The sequence below is a fragment of the Panthera uncia genome (genome assembly GCF_023721935.1).
Source record: "Panthera uncia isolate 11264 chromosome C1 unlocalized genomic scaffold, Puncia_PCG_1.0 HiC_scaffold_3, whole genome shotgun sequence".
NCBI lineage: Eukaryota > Metazoa > Chordata > Mammalia > Carnivora > Felidae > Panthera > Panthera uncia.
In genome coordinates, this window is record NW_026057584.1 from 25405533 (window position 1) to 25420428 (window position 14896).

General features: G+C 35.4%; 1 protein-coding gene across 1 annotated transcript in view; it reads left to right on the top strand.

The window, feature by feature from the left end:
• Positions 1–9204, top strand: part of ERBB4 (erb-b2 receptor tyrosine kinase 4) — a 448902-nt gene extending 439698 nt beyond the window's left edge. Inside the window, exon 26 of the mRNA XM_049615240.1 lies at positions 887–9204. Coding sequence (XP_049471197.1) covers positions 887–1332 — 446 coding nt within the window. The 3' untranslated portion in view covers positions 1333–9204. The remainder of the gene's footprint in view (positions 1–886) is intronic.
• Positions 9205–14896: the final 5692 nt, after the last annotated feature.

Genomic DNA, 14896 nt, shown 5'->3' on the forward strand with positions numbered 1-14896 from the left:
AAAAATAAATAAACGTTAAAAAAAAATTAAAAAGAAAATTCTGGGTCAATTCCTATTTCATATTGATTTATTAGATGGAATCATACAATATAGCCACTCTGTGACTGGTTTCCACCTACAAAACAGTCATTTCATATGATTCAAACTAATAGTTTGCTATTTTGTGATGATGGTCAGCACTTGGAAGTAAATGTTATAATTATACTTTATTCTTAAGCATATGTATTCTTAAACATATGTAAGGCATGCCAATTTAATGATGTTAGATGTCCATCAGGTATTTTTATCAGTTGAGTCTTTTCCTTAGATATTTCTTTTCCTATGCATCAGGCTTTCTATGAAACATCTGTAATCAAATCTATTTTACTTATATGAGCATCACAGCAAACCACACAGACTAAAAACTGCTATTCCTTCACTTCATTCATCTTAGCATGGAGTTAAGCTATAGACATTTTGATTTTTCAATATCCTTTTAAAAATTCCAATTTCTTCGCATTTAAAAGCTATTTAACCCTGATAAATTGTCTTGTTTTCCAACAAAAAGAATGCCGACTTTTAGAAAACAGAAGCTTTAAACAAGTGGCCCCATATATAGGAGATAAAAATACAATTAGGAAAAAAAAGGAACAATTTAGGGGACAGGAACTCTGCTTCTGGCCTGCGGTGCCTTATTTAGTCACTAAGAGTTTTGGCCCACTTACTCTTTTTTCATATGACAAAAGTAATCAACCAAGCAATCAACATAGGTAATCAACAAAATAGTTTTCGTGAGAATTCATGAAGACAAATCTGTGGCTTCATTGTTCTGGAACAAGAAGCTAACCATCCTATATAAACATTTTCCAGAAAGTGGATATTAACTGATATTTTTGTATTCCATCAGAATACCTGAACCCTGTGGAAGAAAACCCTTTTGTTTCTCGGAGAAAAAATGGAGACCTTCAAGCTTTGGATAATCCCGAATATCACAATGCTTCCAACGGTCCACCCAAGGCAGAGGATGAGTATGTGAATGAGCCACTGTACCTCAACACCTTTGCCAACGCGTTGGGAAATGCCGGGTATCTGAAGAACAATGTACTGTCTGTGCCAGAAAAGGCCAAGAAAGCATTCGACAACCCTGACTACTGGAATCACAGCCTGCCACCCCGGAGCACCCTTCAGCACCCAGACTACCTGCAGGAGTACAGCACAAAATATTTTTATAAACAAAATGGACGGATCCGGCCTATTGTGGCAGAGAATCCTGAATACCTCTCTGAGTTCTCGCTGAAGCCAGGCACCGTGCTGCCTCCTCCACCCTACAGACACCGAAACACTGTGGTGTAAGCTCAGCGGTGGCTTTAAGATAGAGACAAGCCCGCTCCAATTTCCCTGCCGCCTCTCTTTCTCTTATGGTCTTCCTTCTATTCCCAAGGCCAGTAGTTTTGACACTTCCCAGTGGAAGATATAGAGATGCAATGATAGTCATGTGCTCATCTAACTTGAACATTAGAAGGAAGAACTGAAAGAGAAAGACAGGAGGAACCACACTGTTTCTTCATTTCTCTGCATGGGTTGGTCAGGAGACTGGAACAGCTAGGGAAGGACCAGCAAATATAAGGCAATACTGCCTGCTGTCAAGGTAGTTCTCAACTTTTTCCCTTTTTTGTCTCTTTCTTTCTTTTCCTTTCTTCTTTCTTTCTTTCTTTCTTCCTTTCTTTCTTCTCTTTCTTTCTTTCTTTCTTTCTCTTTCTTTTTTTTAATGCAGATGCTTGAAAGACCCATGCTATCTGTTCCTATCTACAGGAACTGATGTGTACATTTTCAGTATCTTTGGAAATCCTAATAAAGTTTCCATTAGAAAAAAAAGGATAAACTTTTCTATAACATATGATAGTAACTGAGATTGAAAATCTAGTTTCTTTCTCCAACACTTTCTATCCTGACAAGCAAGAATGGCCAACTCAGCTTCCATAATTTTTAGATCTCTCTCAAAGTTATAGCTAGTAATTATGTTTGGAGGGTTTTGTTTTCCTTTTTTCGGTCTGTCCTTTTATATTACTTTTATTCCTATATTTTGACTTTACTTTCTAATTGCAAATATTTTTACATCAATGTTTCTCATGTGTTGCTATAAATTGACAGCATTGTAAAAAAATATTTTAATATGGTGGAATGGCCATTATTTTAAATATTATAGTCTTTAAAATTAGAAGGGGAGGCCGAGATATTAGTCAAGTGTAACGTAAATCTATTGAATATGTACCCCCCACATCCTCTACATTCGTCAACATTTTCTTCTCCATAAATGACAGTACTCAATAGGCAGTTGGAATATAAAGAGTTAAAGGGAAACTAAGAGACAGTTCTGTGTGGTTCATGAAAACTACTGACACTTTCAGGGGTGGTCCAATGGGGAATCCATTGAACTGGAAGAGACACACTGGATTGGGTATGTCTACTTGACAGAAACTCAGAAATGTAGTTTGCACTTAAGCTATAATTTTATTTGTTCTCTTTCTGAACTCCATTTTGGATTTTGAATGAAGCAATATGGAAGCAACCAGCAAAATAACTAATTTAAGTACATTTTTAAAAGAGCTAAGATAAGGAAAGACTGTGGAAATGCCAAACCAAGCAAATTAGGACTTTGGAACAGTATCAAGAGAATATGGTGAGAGGTCCAGCACATTATCTACAAGTGATATCATATTTGCTACGCAAAGAAAATTATCCAGTGTGTATACTCCACACGAAGCAATGCAAGTAAGGATTGGCTTGATTCCATGGAATTTCTAGTATGAGACTCTATTTATATGAAGTAGAAGGTAACTCTTTGCACATAAATTGGTATAATAAAAAGAAATACACAAACATTTGCAGTTTATAGATAGGTTCTTGGGTCAAAAGTTGTAAATAAAGGTGAAAAATTTATCATGTAATTATTTTAATATCCAACATACTAATCTTTTGATACTTTGTATAATAACACTCTCTTCTAACACATCATCCTACTTCTAGAACCATCTTTTTATGTATCTTTTTAAAAGAATACCTACTGAGTTAAGATGAGCAATGTGAACAAATAGTAGGAATGAGTCTCCAGGAACAAGAGACCTAATCAGGTCAACAGTTAGGAAAATTGGGTAGTCTCTCTAGGAAAATCTGTGTGGGCAGTCATTCAGATTATTTTTTTTTTCCCAACGTTAAAATGTTGGGATCAAATTCAAGTATATTACCAAAAAGAAAGCAACAAGACTAAAAATCTCCATTGGTAAAACAGAGTTTAGAGAGAGAAAAAAATGGAAAGAGATTTAGGTTTCTGCCTGTTTTGAAAAAGTAAATCAATCCATCCATTCAACACCCTAATTTTTCAACTGATATTTATTGAGTCTACTAAAAGCACTGTGTAAATGGGGAACATCAACATAAATGCAATATTATCCCTAACTTAATGATTTTAAGTCTGGATTTATTTGGAATGACATTTGAATTTCCCCATAAGTCCAAGGAATAAGATTTTATGGACTATTTTGTGAGTGGTCATCATAAAATCAGTTGTTTGTTAGAAGATCTCCCATGAATCCATTTGAAACATGAATTAAACAACCTACAAGTTACTGAAGTTGACTAACATGACCGTTTCAGTGTTACCATCCAAACACGTACTGGCCTAGAAGGATATTGCCTCACTGGCTAATTGGCCTATCTGGATTCTCAGTCAACAGCAGGTTTTTGGTCTTTGGCCAAGAACTTTGGAGGTGTTGGGACTGGTTTCTTACTAAGTTATGAGAAATCAGGTAAGCTATAAGAGTGAAATAGAGCAAGGGAGAGGTTTGTAAGAACCCTTCCAGTGATGTTCAACCATGAACTTTTCAGGGCTGAAGACATGGAATGACTTAGGGGCTAAAGTCCAACATCTTCAAACTTTCCCACTCATTTAGAGGAGTCTCCAGAGGAAGGGGACTTCACATCAGTTCTTATGAAAATTTGGAAATAAGCCTCCCTTTCTAGATAAATCTATAACAACTTACCACTGACAGCACCCTTGTTGGATACTAGAACTTGATTTTTTTTCTTCTGATTTGCTATATTCATATGATTTTTACTGGGAAATGGAAAACAGAATCACTTATTTTGAGAACGAAAGAAAAATAAATGTTTTACTGTGAAGGTAATAGAATGTATTCAGTGATGTAGTCTCTATTCTGAGAACACAAAACACTTACACATCAGGTAGTCTATGACTAGTAACTAGAAATAGATTCAAGTATAACCCAAGATGACCCAAAATGCTTCACAAAAACTTTTTTCTTTTGAATGCTTTCTGTAGTACATCTTTGATTTCAGTTGTTTTAGGATTTCTCTTTTGTTTTATTTTTGTCTCAGAAAAACATACTTGAGAGTGAATGAAAGGAAGAAAAAACTAGTTTTATCTGTTCTAAAACAATAACTTATTCAACCCAGTAGAATGAAATTTTAAAATGCCAGTTGAAGCCTGCAAAGGACATCAGGATATCAAATCCCAGAAGCTGATTGTATCAATGCAAATATGCAGAACCAATTAAGAAAATTAGTAGTAAAATTACACAGACTATATTTTTTTAAATCACCAAATTTTGTAGCCTAGCCTATCTTGGGGAATCCTATTTACAGACAAGGAAACACTGTACAACTAAATGGTTGCTTAAAGAACCATTCTTTAATTCTTAAATGAGAAAAGATGTTCTCTAGACTAGACCCAGAACCATAAAGCGTCCTGAACCATAAAGAGGCGCTTGGATGGCTGAGTAACATTTGGTTTTCCAAATTTTAGTGGCATGGGTTAGGATGAGGATTCTTTCTCAAGTAATATTCTTGAAAGAGAATGAAAACAAAAATACAAGCTGAAATCACATTAACATGTACAAACTAAAAAGAAGAGATTCTTCCTTAGTAGATCAGGAAGAATGACTGAACATTTGTATGTTGAGATGCAGAAAAGAAGAGACAGTGTTCTAAGTGTTACAATGTACGTATCAATACCTTCTAAAAGCAGGATGTGACATGGAGAGCATGCATATTCCCAATGCCAAGGACAAACCAGTAGAAGAACTGGGAGGTTCTGCTGCTAGATGAAGTCAGAGGGGCTATCAATGTGCCCCTCACTTTCTGAAGTGTCAAAGTGAAAAGAAAAAAAATAAGATTGTTTAAGCCCGACAGGGAAGGATGTAAATACATGTTTTCTAGAACTATCTAACCTTTATTTCAAAACTTGAATTATTCATCCATCTATAAATGTTGATTATTTAACTAGTATGTAGTTCATAAGGTAATAGAAAAGGTGATCATGAGAGCATGTATATAACTGGGCAAAACCATGATAATGCTGTAAGACGTAGATTTAGTTAGGTTTTCAGAAAATAAATGATTTTAATATTATTAAATAAATCAAACTAGAAAACTAACCACAGAACATTATGTAACAAAATAAAATGCAGGATATGAAAATGTAGGATGGATTTTGCATAGTATAAGATAAGTTTGCCACTTAAAATTGTTATTTGTTAGGTTTAGCTGAAAGTAGGCATATAAAGAGCTGGTTCCACTTGTGAAAACTTGATTTAAAGCATTGCAATTAAATGTTTTTCTCATTCTCTTATTCTTTTACCATTTTTAATTGTATTAAATGTAAGAGAAAAAAAATTTAATTTTTTTTTGCAAACACCACCTTGCAGAGTTTAACAGGCAAATATGTTACGTGACTTTAAGTAAGAGGTCTTCAAAATGAAGTAAAGGGAATGTGAATGTTCTATTACCTTATGCAGAGACAAAGATTGAGTGATGCCATTTAGGAACCAAACAAAATACATTTAATTTGTAAAATGTCGATTTTTCCCACGATACCCTCCCATTTTCAAAAACAAAAAGAAGCAATTAATTGACAAATTTTTGATAACTAATGCTAAACGAAGCATTTCAAACTGCTGTATTTTCATTATTTTGGACTCTAGTTATTAGACCAATGATTTTTAATATTGCAGACAAGAAGTCCAGGTGTATAAAATTCTAGTTGTGAGAAATCCAGATAAACTAACTTCTACTGTATATGCTATAGGCAAGAAAATTCTGCTGTTCCTCTAACTGTGTATATGGACTTCGAAGAGCAGCCTTGAGGCCATACAGACACTGAAAGCAGACTCATGTCTCCTGATTGCCATTTGCGTAAGAACGAATGACATTATATAGTTGTAGGTTAGGTGCGATTTTAAAATAACAGTTATTAGTGGGGACCTTGATTTTACTGATATCACAGTGAGGATAGCTTTTGTACATCTGGGTAGAATGAATACAATTTTTCTAATCCCAGAGATGCCTTTGCAAGAGTAGTTCTCTCCATACTTGCCAGCATGAAGCTATTGTGGGCACGATGTTGGGTCAGGAATCCTTGTGTTTGTATGGACAGATGGCTTTTAACACCATGGGCTGCTTCATTCTTTTCATTAAAAGGAAAGTCTCTAGAAAATAGTCAAAATATCAGATACTCTGTTTAAGTCCCGCCTATTTTGTAGAGGTACAAAAATGTAGGATGTGTCACTTTTGCAGACTCCTGCCTCACCTCTTTCTAGCCAGCTGATATTTTGGGCAGAAGAAAATGCTTTTCTTTCAATTATGAGCTGAAAACACTCTAAGCCCCAACCTCTTGGGGTGTCTCCTGCTTACCTTGGAAAATATTCCTTGACAGCTTTGCAAGTAAGCGATTATCTTGTTAGGAACACAGAAAAAGTAATATCTCTCTAGACCTTAAAGAAAAAGACCACCCTTACTTCTTTCCGCATTGGCACAGCCACCTCTGTTCTCTTCACCTGTCTACAACCTTAATTCAAAGTGGCCCTCTGGATGCTGTACCTCTGTGAAGCCATAGTGGGTCTCTGAGGTCCCACATGTTGCTTTGTGAAATACTGACTTAGCCTCTGCCCTCAAATGCCTGACTTCTGTGTAAAAGATTCTAGCAATGCGGACATTGTTTAAATGTCTTCTCCAATCGATTACTGCACAGAGTATGCTTTATGATATTAAAATTATGTTTTCCCATAAAGACCAATTCTCTTACTATATCCTTCTCTGCAGAAACTTGAGTCAGCCCAGTGATGAATCTTGAAATTCACATATGTGCACATACCCTTGGTAGGTCTTAGATTTAATCTTTTCATAGAAAACTTACACATGAGAAGTTAGTTTTGCAAGCAATTAACTTATTTACCTTACATATTTATTTTATTCCTGATCGCAAATGTTTTACAGCTGCTGTAACTTTTTTTTTCACAAACGAAGAGTCTTATTATCAAACAGGTAAAGGTTATTCAGCTTTGAGAACCACCTGCCATTCCTTATTGGATCATTCATCTATCTGACAAATACATAATGAGGGCAGTTTCACTGCAATGAAAATCCATGTAGTCTAATAAGTTGCCACTTTTTCTCTACTTTTAGTCTTTAAGGACATTTTTATTTCAATGCTCTAATGAATTTTCCCATATGATGAGAAGTGGTTATATTTGTACAAATATACAAATATCAGAAAACAAAGTTTCATACCTGTAGGTAATAGTCTAACCTGTCCAAACCACTTTGCCTTTACTGCTATTTTTTATCCCTGATGTGATGTTTCCCCCAGGCCTGCAGCTCTCTTGAAAGAAATCATACCTCCTATATATTGACATAAACTGGTTCTTGAGTACCATTTCCAGATTCTTCAGTTAATGGGGGTTGTTCCTTTTCCCTAATGTGAGAGTCGTTTTCCTGTATATTTCTGGATCTCTCAGGGGCTGGGAGGGGGGAGTGAGGGGATGACACCATAGCACTCCAAGAATCCTTTTGGGATTACTCCAGTAATCAAGTATGGAAGTTATTTTCTAAATGTAGATATGTAAGTGGTTCTTTTAAAGTAAGGTACTTTGAAAAATGTAGCATAAATTGGTACTGCTGTTAAATGGGTCGATTATTAAACTGAGCAGCTGTGTGAGGGCAGCTAACTTTGAATGCACACCTCACTGGCTGGTGTGTCTACACTTCCTGTTGTGAGCACCAGGGACTTGCATCGCTGCATGTCGAAACTGCATCTTTACATGGTATATGACTAGTTGTTCATCTCTTTCTTAGGCACCATTATAACAAGATCAAATGGAAGTGAGATCAATTTGCAAGACAAATCATAGCACAAAAAAATAAGTCATGTTAAATCTTCTCTCAAACACTCATCTCATACATGCATCCAAGTAGTTGACTAAGATCAGTTCAGGTGATAAAGGGAGACATTTCACGGAAAAGGCAGAGGCTTAAGGTATTATATACATTCGTATTCATTTCATGTTCTTAACCTGTAAACAGAAAACAAGCCCTCTCTCTTGTGAAGTATCTTCAGAGGATAGGGGTGCAAAAATACCTAGCTGGTAAGCCATTGATGTTTCATTTAAATCCCAGTGTTCAAAGTTAGCTGCCTTTTTGAAATAAACAAACAAAAATTACTACTGTATGTTTGAAAATGTGAATAGTATTTTTATAGCTTGTTAAAGACATGGCTAGTTGCATTTGTAAATAAGGGTCATGTTGCTTTGATTTTTTTTTTTTTGTGGACATCCTTATTTGGGACATAATGTCTTTAGGATTGATTTGTATATAAGTAATTGGCTTGTGATTGTTTCCTTTTGGTTGGAAGTTATCATTTTGACATTACTTGTGATTCTGTGTTCAGCGCTATTGTGATGTGTTCAACCTCTGCACTCGCTTACACAATAGGAGATGCCAATTGTGTGTGGTGTAATGTTATTTTGATTTTTTTCTATTTTATCTATGAAGGATTATGCACTTAACACATACTAACTTTTTTAATGTTAGGTATATTTTAGTATAATTTCCCTTATTCTTTCTTCTCCACCAACCCTTCACCCCATTCTCCTTTCCTTCCCCCAATTTCTGTTGTTATTTGAGAATGAGGGACAAACAGTATTTTAAATTTCTGTAATTAGGCTTTTCAGTTAGTTCTCAAGGATCCTCTCTTGGCTCTTGGGAAAGGATTGTACCTGTACAAGGCAATTATAGAATGCGACCTGCTTTGCCTCATTCCGTACTGATCATCCCAGCTGAACAATTTGAAAACTGTTCTGCCTTTTTGTTACATGAATCTGTCAGAAATATATTTTTAATTTAATATAAATGAAATTCAATAAAATATGAAACAAATGTTCTCTTCTGTGTCGGAAATTTGTTATAAGAAAAACCAGTTGGGAAAGAGGAAGATGTGTTCTAGATTTAATAATTTGAAGATGTGAATATGGATTTATTTTTGTCCACATTTATGAATGCCAATTATTATTCCTTGAAACTCTTTAGTTCTTTGGACTGAAGCTCTTCAGTTGTTTTGAATGTGATACATTCCATAGGTTTTGCTCTAGTGCATATGCCTATTGATGTGTACATACTTACTCCTCTGCACAGACTATGCTTAATTAACTAGTTGGAGTTTTTTTGAGTATATATATACACACACACACATATATATGGAATATTTGGTAGGTTGTGTCCAAATAACAGTAATATTTTTATAATTACTTTATTTCTGCCCCCATTGCAATTTACAAAAATATTTCTGGCAAAGCTTTTGTTAGAAAGAATATCATATGTTAGTACCATGCTTAAAGAGCAGGAGAGGGACTGGGTCTGTAAATAGTCAGTGAACTGATGAGTGACTTGAGATAAGCCCATAGAAATGTGTAAGAATAATTTCAGAGACATTAATGAAGTGAACAAGTTCCTCTCTCAGCTTCTTATTCTAAATTTTCTATTTCAAATATTGATTCTTACTCCTTCCTACCCCCAAAAGTGTAAGAACTTTAAGATTCTAATAGCTTCTTATTCAAGATTCTATTATTCTTTCAAACTACCATGGTTATTTGATGACATATGATCTTAACTGAATCAGTGGACAGAAAATATATCTTTCAACATAATAACTGGAGTAAGTTCTCTTAAATCTGTTCAGATATGGGCCTTTAAAGATCCTGTTGATTGCACCACCTACTATTTGCATGGACACAAACACATTCTCTTCCTTAGATGTTGAGACCCATTAGTTTGGAATCACTGTCATTTCATACCTTTCAGGGTGAGATATGTCAAGGCACCATGTATTTTAAGTAACTGATAGGCTGAAGAAGAGGGAGAAACAATTTATGTTTCTAATGCTCTAAAGTACAGTTGACATTTCCTGTGACACCATATTACTTCTGGTCATCTAGATAAGGAAAGTAAGACTAAAATAACAAATTTAGAGTCATGTGACCTTTATTACTAAGTGGTTGTAGCCACCCTCAAAGCTGCATCTTCTGACTTAAATATCTTTCTTCTACTTAGTTAACCACTTTTCTTTCTTCCTCTGCAAATAAGAACCTCATTCTGATCACACCACACTTTATGCTGACACATTGAATCAATTTAAGACCACCAGTCATCTTCATCAGTCCCATGAGAACTGCTCTTCTGATAAAACTGAAAACCTCTCTTTGCCCCCTCAAACTACACAAAAGCAACTCACCCATGATGGAGAATCAGACTCCTTTCATTCAAGAAAGATAAATGCAGCATAATAATAAGTAGAATTATTTTTTTTAATGACCATGTAGAGAGCCTACTGATTGCCTCCCTTTCTCAGGGTCTTATAAATCTGCCTAGTAGGGGCACCTATGTGGCTCATTTGGTTAAACGAATGACTCTTGACTTTGGCTCAGGTCATGATCCCATGGTTTGTGAGCCCCACGTGGGGCTCTGCACTGATAGCACAGAGCCTGCTTGAGATTCTCTCTTCCTCTGCCCCTCCCTCTCTCTCTCTCTCTAAAAATAAATAAATAAACAAGAAATAAATAAATCTGCCTAGTGAAAGCACCACTTGTTCCTTACACATGTCAGAGAAAATGGCATATAACTACACTTATGTCTGGAAATATTATTACATACAAAAATGTTCATCTAGGTGAAATCTCACATGAAAAACTGAATTTATAAATAACTTGACAGATTATCTACGATTTACTACATGCTAACTTTTTATGAAGTATAGCACAGAATCTGATACTGATCCAATGTCAAAACTTCAATTAAAATGATATTGGTAAGAGGAAAAACCTTATGGCAAAGTTGTGATGTATATAAGGGAATAGAAGGTTAGAATCCAAAATGAATGTCACAATTAAGACTTGAATTCACAATTTAATTTTATAAGTCCTGTGGAAAGGTACACACATTTTTATACAGATCTTCCTTGACTTATGATGGGGTTAAGTTCTGACAAACCCATTGTAAGTTGAAAATTCTGTAAATAAAAAATGCATTTACTATACCTAACCTACCAGGGGCACGTGGGTGGCTGAGTCAGTTGAGTGGCCAACTTTGGCTCAGGTCATAATCTCATGGTTTGTGAGTTCAAGGCCCACCTCAGTCTGGGGCTCACTGCTGTCAGCACAGAGCCTGCTTCAGATCCTCTGTCGCCTTCTCTCTCTGCCTCACTCCCACTCATTGTCTTTCTCTCTAAAATATATATATATATATATATATATATATATATGTGTGTGTGTGTGTGTGTGTATGTATCTAACCTACCAAACAGCATAGTTTAGCCTAGCCTATCGAAACTTGCACAGAGTACTTATATTCACCTATGGTTAGGCAAAATCATTTAACACAAAGCCTGGTGTTTTATAATAAAGTGTTGAATATATCATGTAACTTATTAAATAGTGTACTAAAAGTGAAATCCAGAATTATTTTACGGGTCCAGAATGGTTGTAAGTGTATCAATTATTAACTCTGGCAATCACATGGCTGAGTGGGAGCCATAGCTCACAGTCTCTGCTGCTCAGCATCATGAGAGAGTATTTATCTCAAATATCACTAGCCCCAGAAAAGATCAAAATTCAAAATCTGAAGTGTGGTTTCTACTGAATGTGTATCAATTTCCCACCATAATCAAGTTGAAAACTCTGAAGTAGAACTATTATAAGCCAGGGACTATTTGTATATACATATACATGTATTTATACATATACGTGTATTTATACACATACATGTATTTATACATATACGTGTATTTATACATATACATGTATTTATACATATACGTACACATCAAGAGAGAGAATATAGAGACACAGTATATTTAGATATTTTTATGTATTACAGATTTCATACAGAATCTCTATTTTCAAGTGATTTTACTACAAACCCCAAGATGTATATCATACTACAACTTACACTCATAAAATTGTAAACTGAGCAGGTGCATAGTTTGCTAATTGTATTTCCCTCCACAGTATCATCAAGCTGCATGATAAACCATGGGGAGCAAAGCCACTAGACAACCATCTTAAGATTAGAAACAGAAGACTGTCACCCAGATAGCAATTTTAAAGCTATAAACAGAACAATTCACCACAAGATAGCAATCAGGAGACTGTAAACCAAATGGTACACATGAGACAAGCGAATATTGAAATACCTGCTCTTGCAAGTTACCCACAGATTTTTAAAAGAAATACACTTATCTTGCAAACCTGCTTATACCTCCTTATACTTCCAAGAGAAGTAGCATGATATACAAAATGCTACAATCCAAGTTTTTTGCCTTTTTTAGAAACAAAGAAAAACAAAGATTCCAAGTTTTAAAGACATATTCTATTAACTGCCCACTGATTCCTGTAAGAGGCACATATGTACCATAAAATATCCTGAAGATAAAATCTTAATATGTCATTCCAATTATGTTAAATATCTTCTTATGTCATCTTCTTCCATGTATTACAGGGATTTATTGATTCATCTTGCCTTTACTCACTGCAAAGCTATTCTATTTATGTGGATTTCTCACCATTGCAACAACATTAAAATAATAATAAACATTGAATATTTCTCATATGTCTGGCCCTATATTAAACACTCTGTATAGATTGTCTCTTTTGATGTTCGCCACATCACTGTAAGTTGGGTGCTATTATTCCTCTTTTCGTAAGTGAGAAAAGCAAAATCTTAGAAAGGTTGAAAAGCTTGTACAAGGCACACAAAAAGTGGCATAGCTGGGCCACCCATCCACTTGACATCAAAATACTTTATCCCCTAAACTGTACTGTATTTATCTTGTAATAGTAACAATTATGGAGCAGGTGTGGTTTCTTCAAACATTTAAACTCAGATGTGCAATAAATGCAATTTTACTTTTTCTGTAACAAAACTTAGTGTCTTTTCCAAATCTCAAGTTTATCCAGAAGTAGCAAGCACAAACTGACCAATTAAGGACTTTTCAGAATTAATTCAAAATATGTTCAACCAATTTAAGGTTTTTCCAATTACTTTATCTCAGGGGAGACATCTAAATTCTGGGGCTTATATTAATAAAGAGTTGCATGTTGCAAGATAAATTAACCCTGAAACATCATTGGCTTATCACTTAAAGGCTTATTTCTGCTATGGGTCTGACAGCTTTCTTCCAAATGATTCTTTAGGAGACTGACCATTCTAGCTTCATCTGTGGCTCATCTATCTCAACATGTTACCTCTATGATTGCTGTAATAGAGAAAAGGATGTTGGGGGTTAGACAAGGGCTTTCACTGTCATAGCCCAGAAGTGGCATAGCACCTCTTTTCATGCACCATTGGTTAAAACTAGTCACCTGGTCCTACTCAAGTTCAAGGTAGTTGTGGGAACACATACATATATAGATACTGAATGAACATAAAGTTTTCTGACACATGGCTAATGTAGCATTATGTCAATGAAGGGAAATAGCTAGTCCTTGGCCAATATAGGATGATGGCATCTTTTAGGATATACAGTGTAGTTCATATTATTGATCATGATCCTTCTTCTTACTCTGACTTACACCAAAATGTTTACATTCCTATCTGATATCCAGCTATTTGGTCTAATGCATATTCCACCGTCATACATCCTGAATGTGACCATGGTTCCTGTAGTCTCCTATAGACTCCTGGACCTTTCTAGAGAACACAGTAAAATTTGCTTGCTCAGATTATTTTGAGGCTCTAGAAACTTGGTTCTGCTACCTGAGATTCCCCATGCTAACACATCTACCCTCTTACTCCCAATTCAAGGGCAACTGCAATTCTGTGAAGTCACTTTTCAGGATTCCAGAAGAAAGTGAGTTATAATTTTCATTTCCAAATTTGACCTCAGGGAGGGTGCAGAACCAAATCATATTTCTATGAATACAATCGAATTCTATTCATGGGCACTCACCCAGAACCTGTCATTTTTTCTCTTCATCTTAATTTTTCCTCTCCAGGTCAGAGTTTTATTGATTGGAAAGTGGGATTTGTGGGGAAGGAAGAGTAATGTGAAGTATTGGTTCTATCTAATCAATATTTTTCTAAATAGTGAATTTAAAAGCCAAGCTTTTGTTGTTTTTCTGGTTCTGTTCCTCCATGGAACCATGGAGGTTTCCCATCTTGTGGCCTGGAGAGTTTCTCACTGGGTAAAAAACAAAACACAACAAAAATTGTGTGTGCTGAGGGGAAAATAAGTATGTATTAGGTAGTATGCTAAGCAAACTACATGCATCATGTCACATAGTCTTTATAAATTATAAAGTTAGTGCTGTATTTTAATATCTGTTAGGTTCAGATGATGGTGGGACATAACAAATGGTCCCCAGTTAGAGAAAAGGCAGAATTCTTTATTACTTACAGTTTTGTCTGTGAGAATACTGCCATGCAGGACCACACAGGAGGGTTCACCTAGAGAAAAGAATAATAGCAACCTGGAACTCTAGGGCAAAATTTATATGTGGCAAGCGAGGTGGAGTTGGAGAAGTTTCACGGACTTTCTGTAGATCATTTAGAATAATTCCTCAGGCCTAAGGAAGAG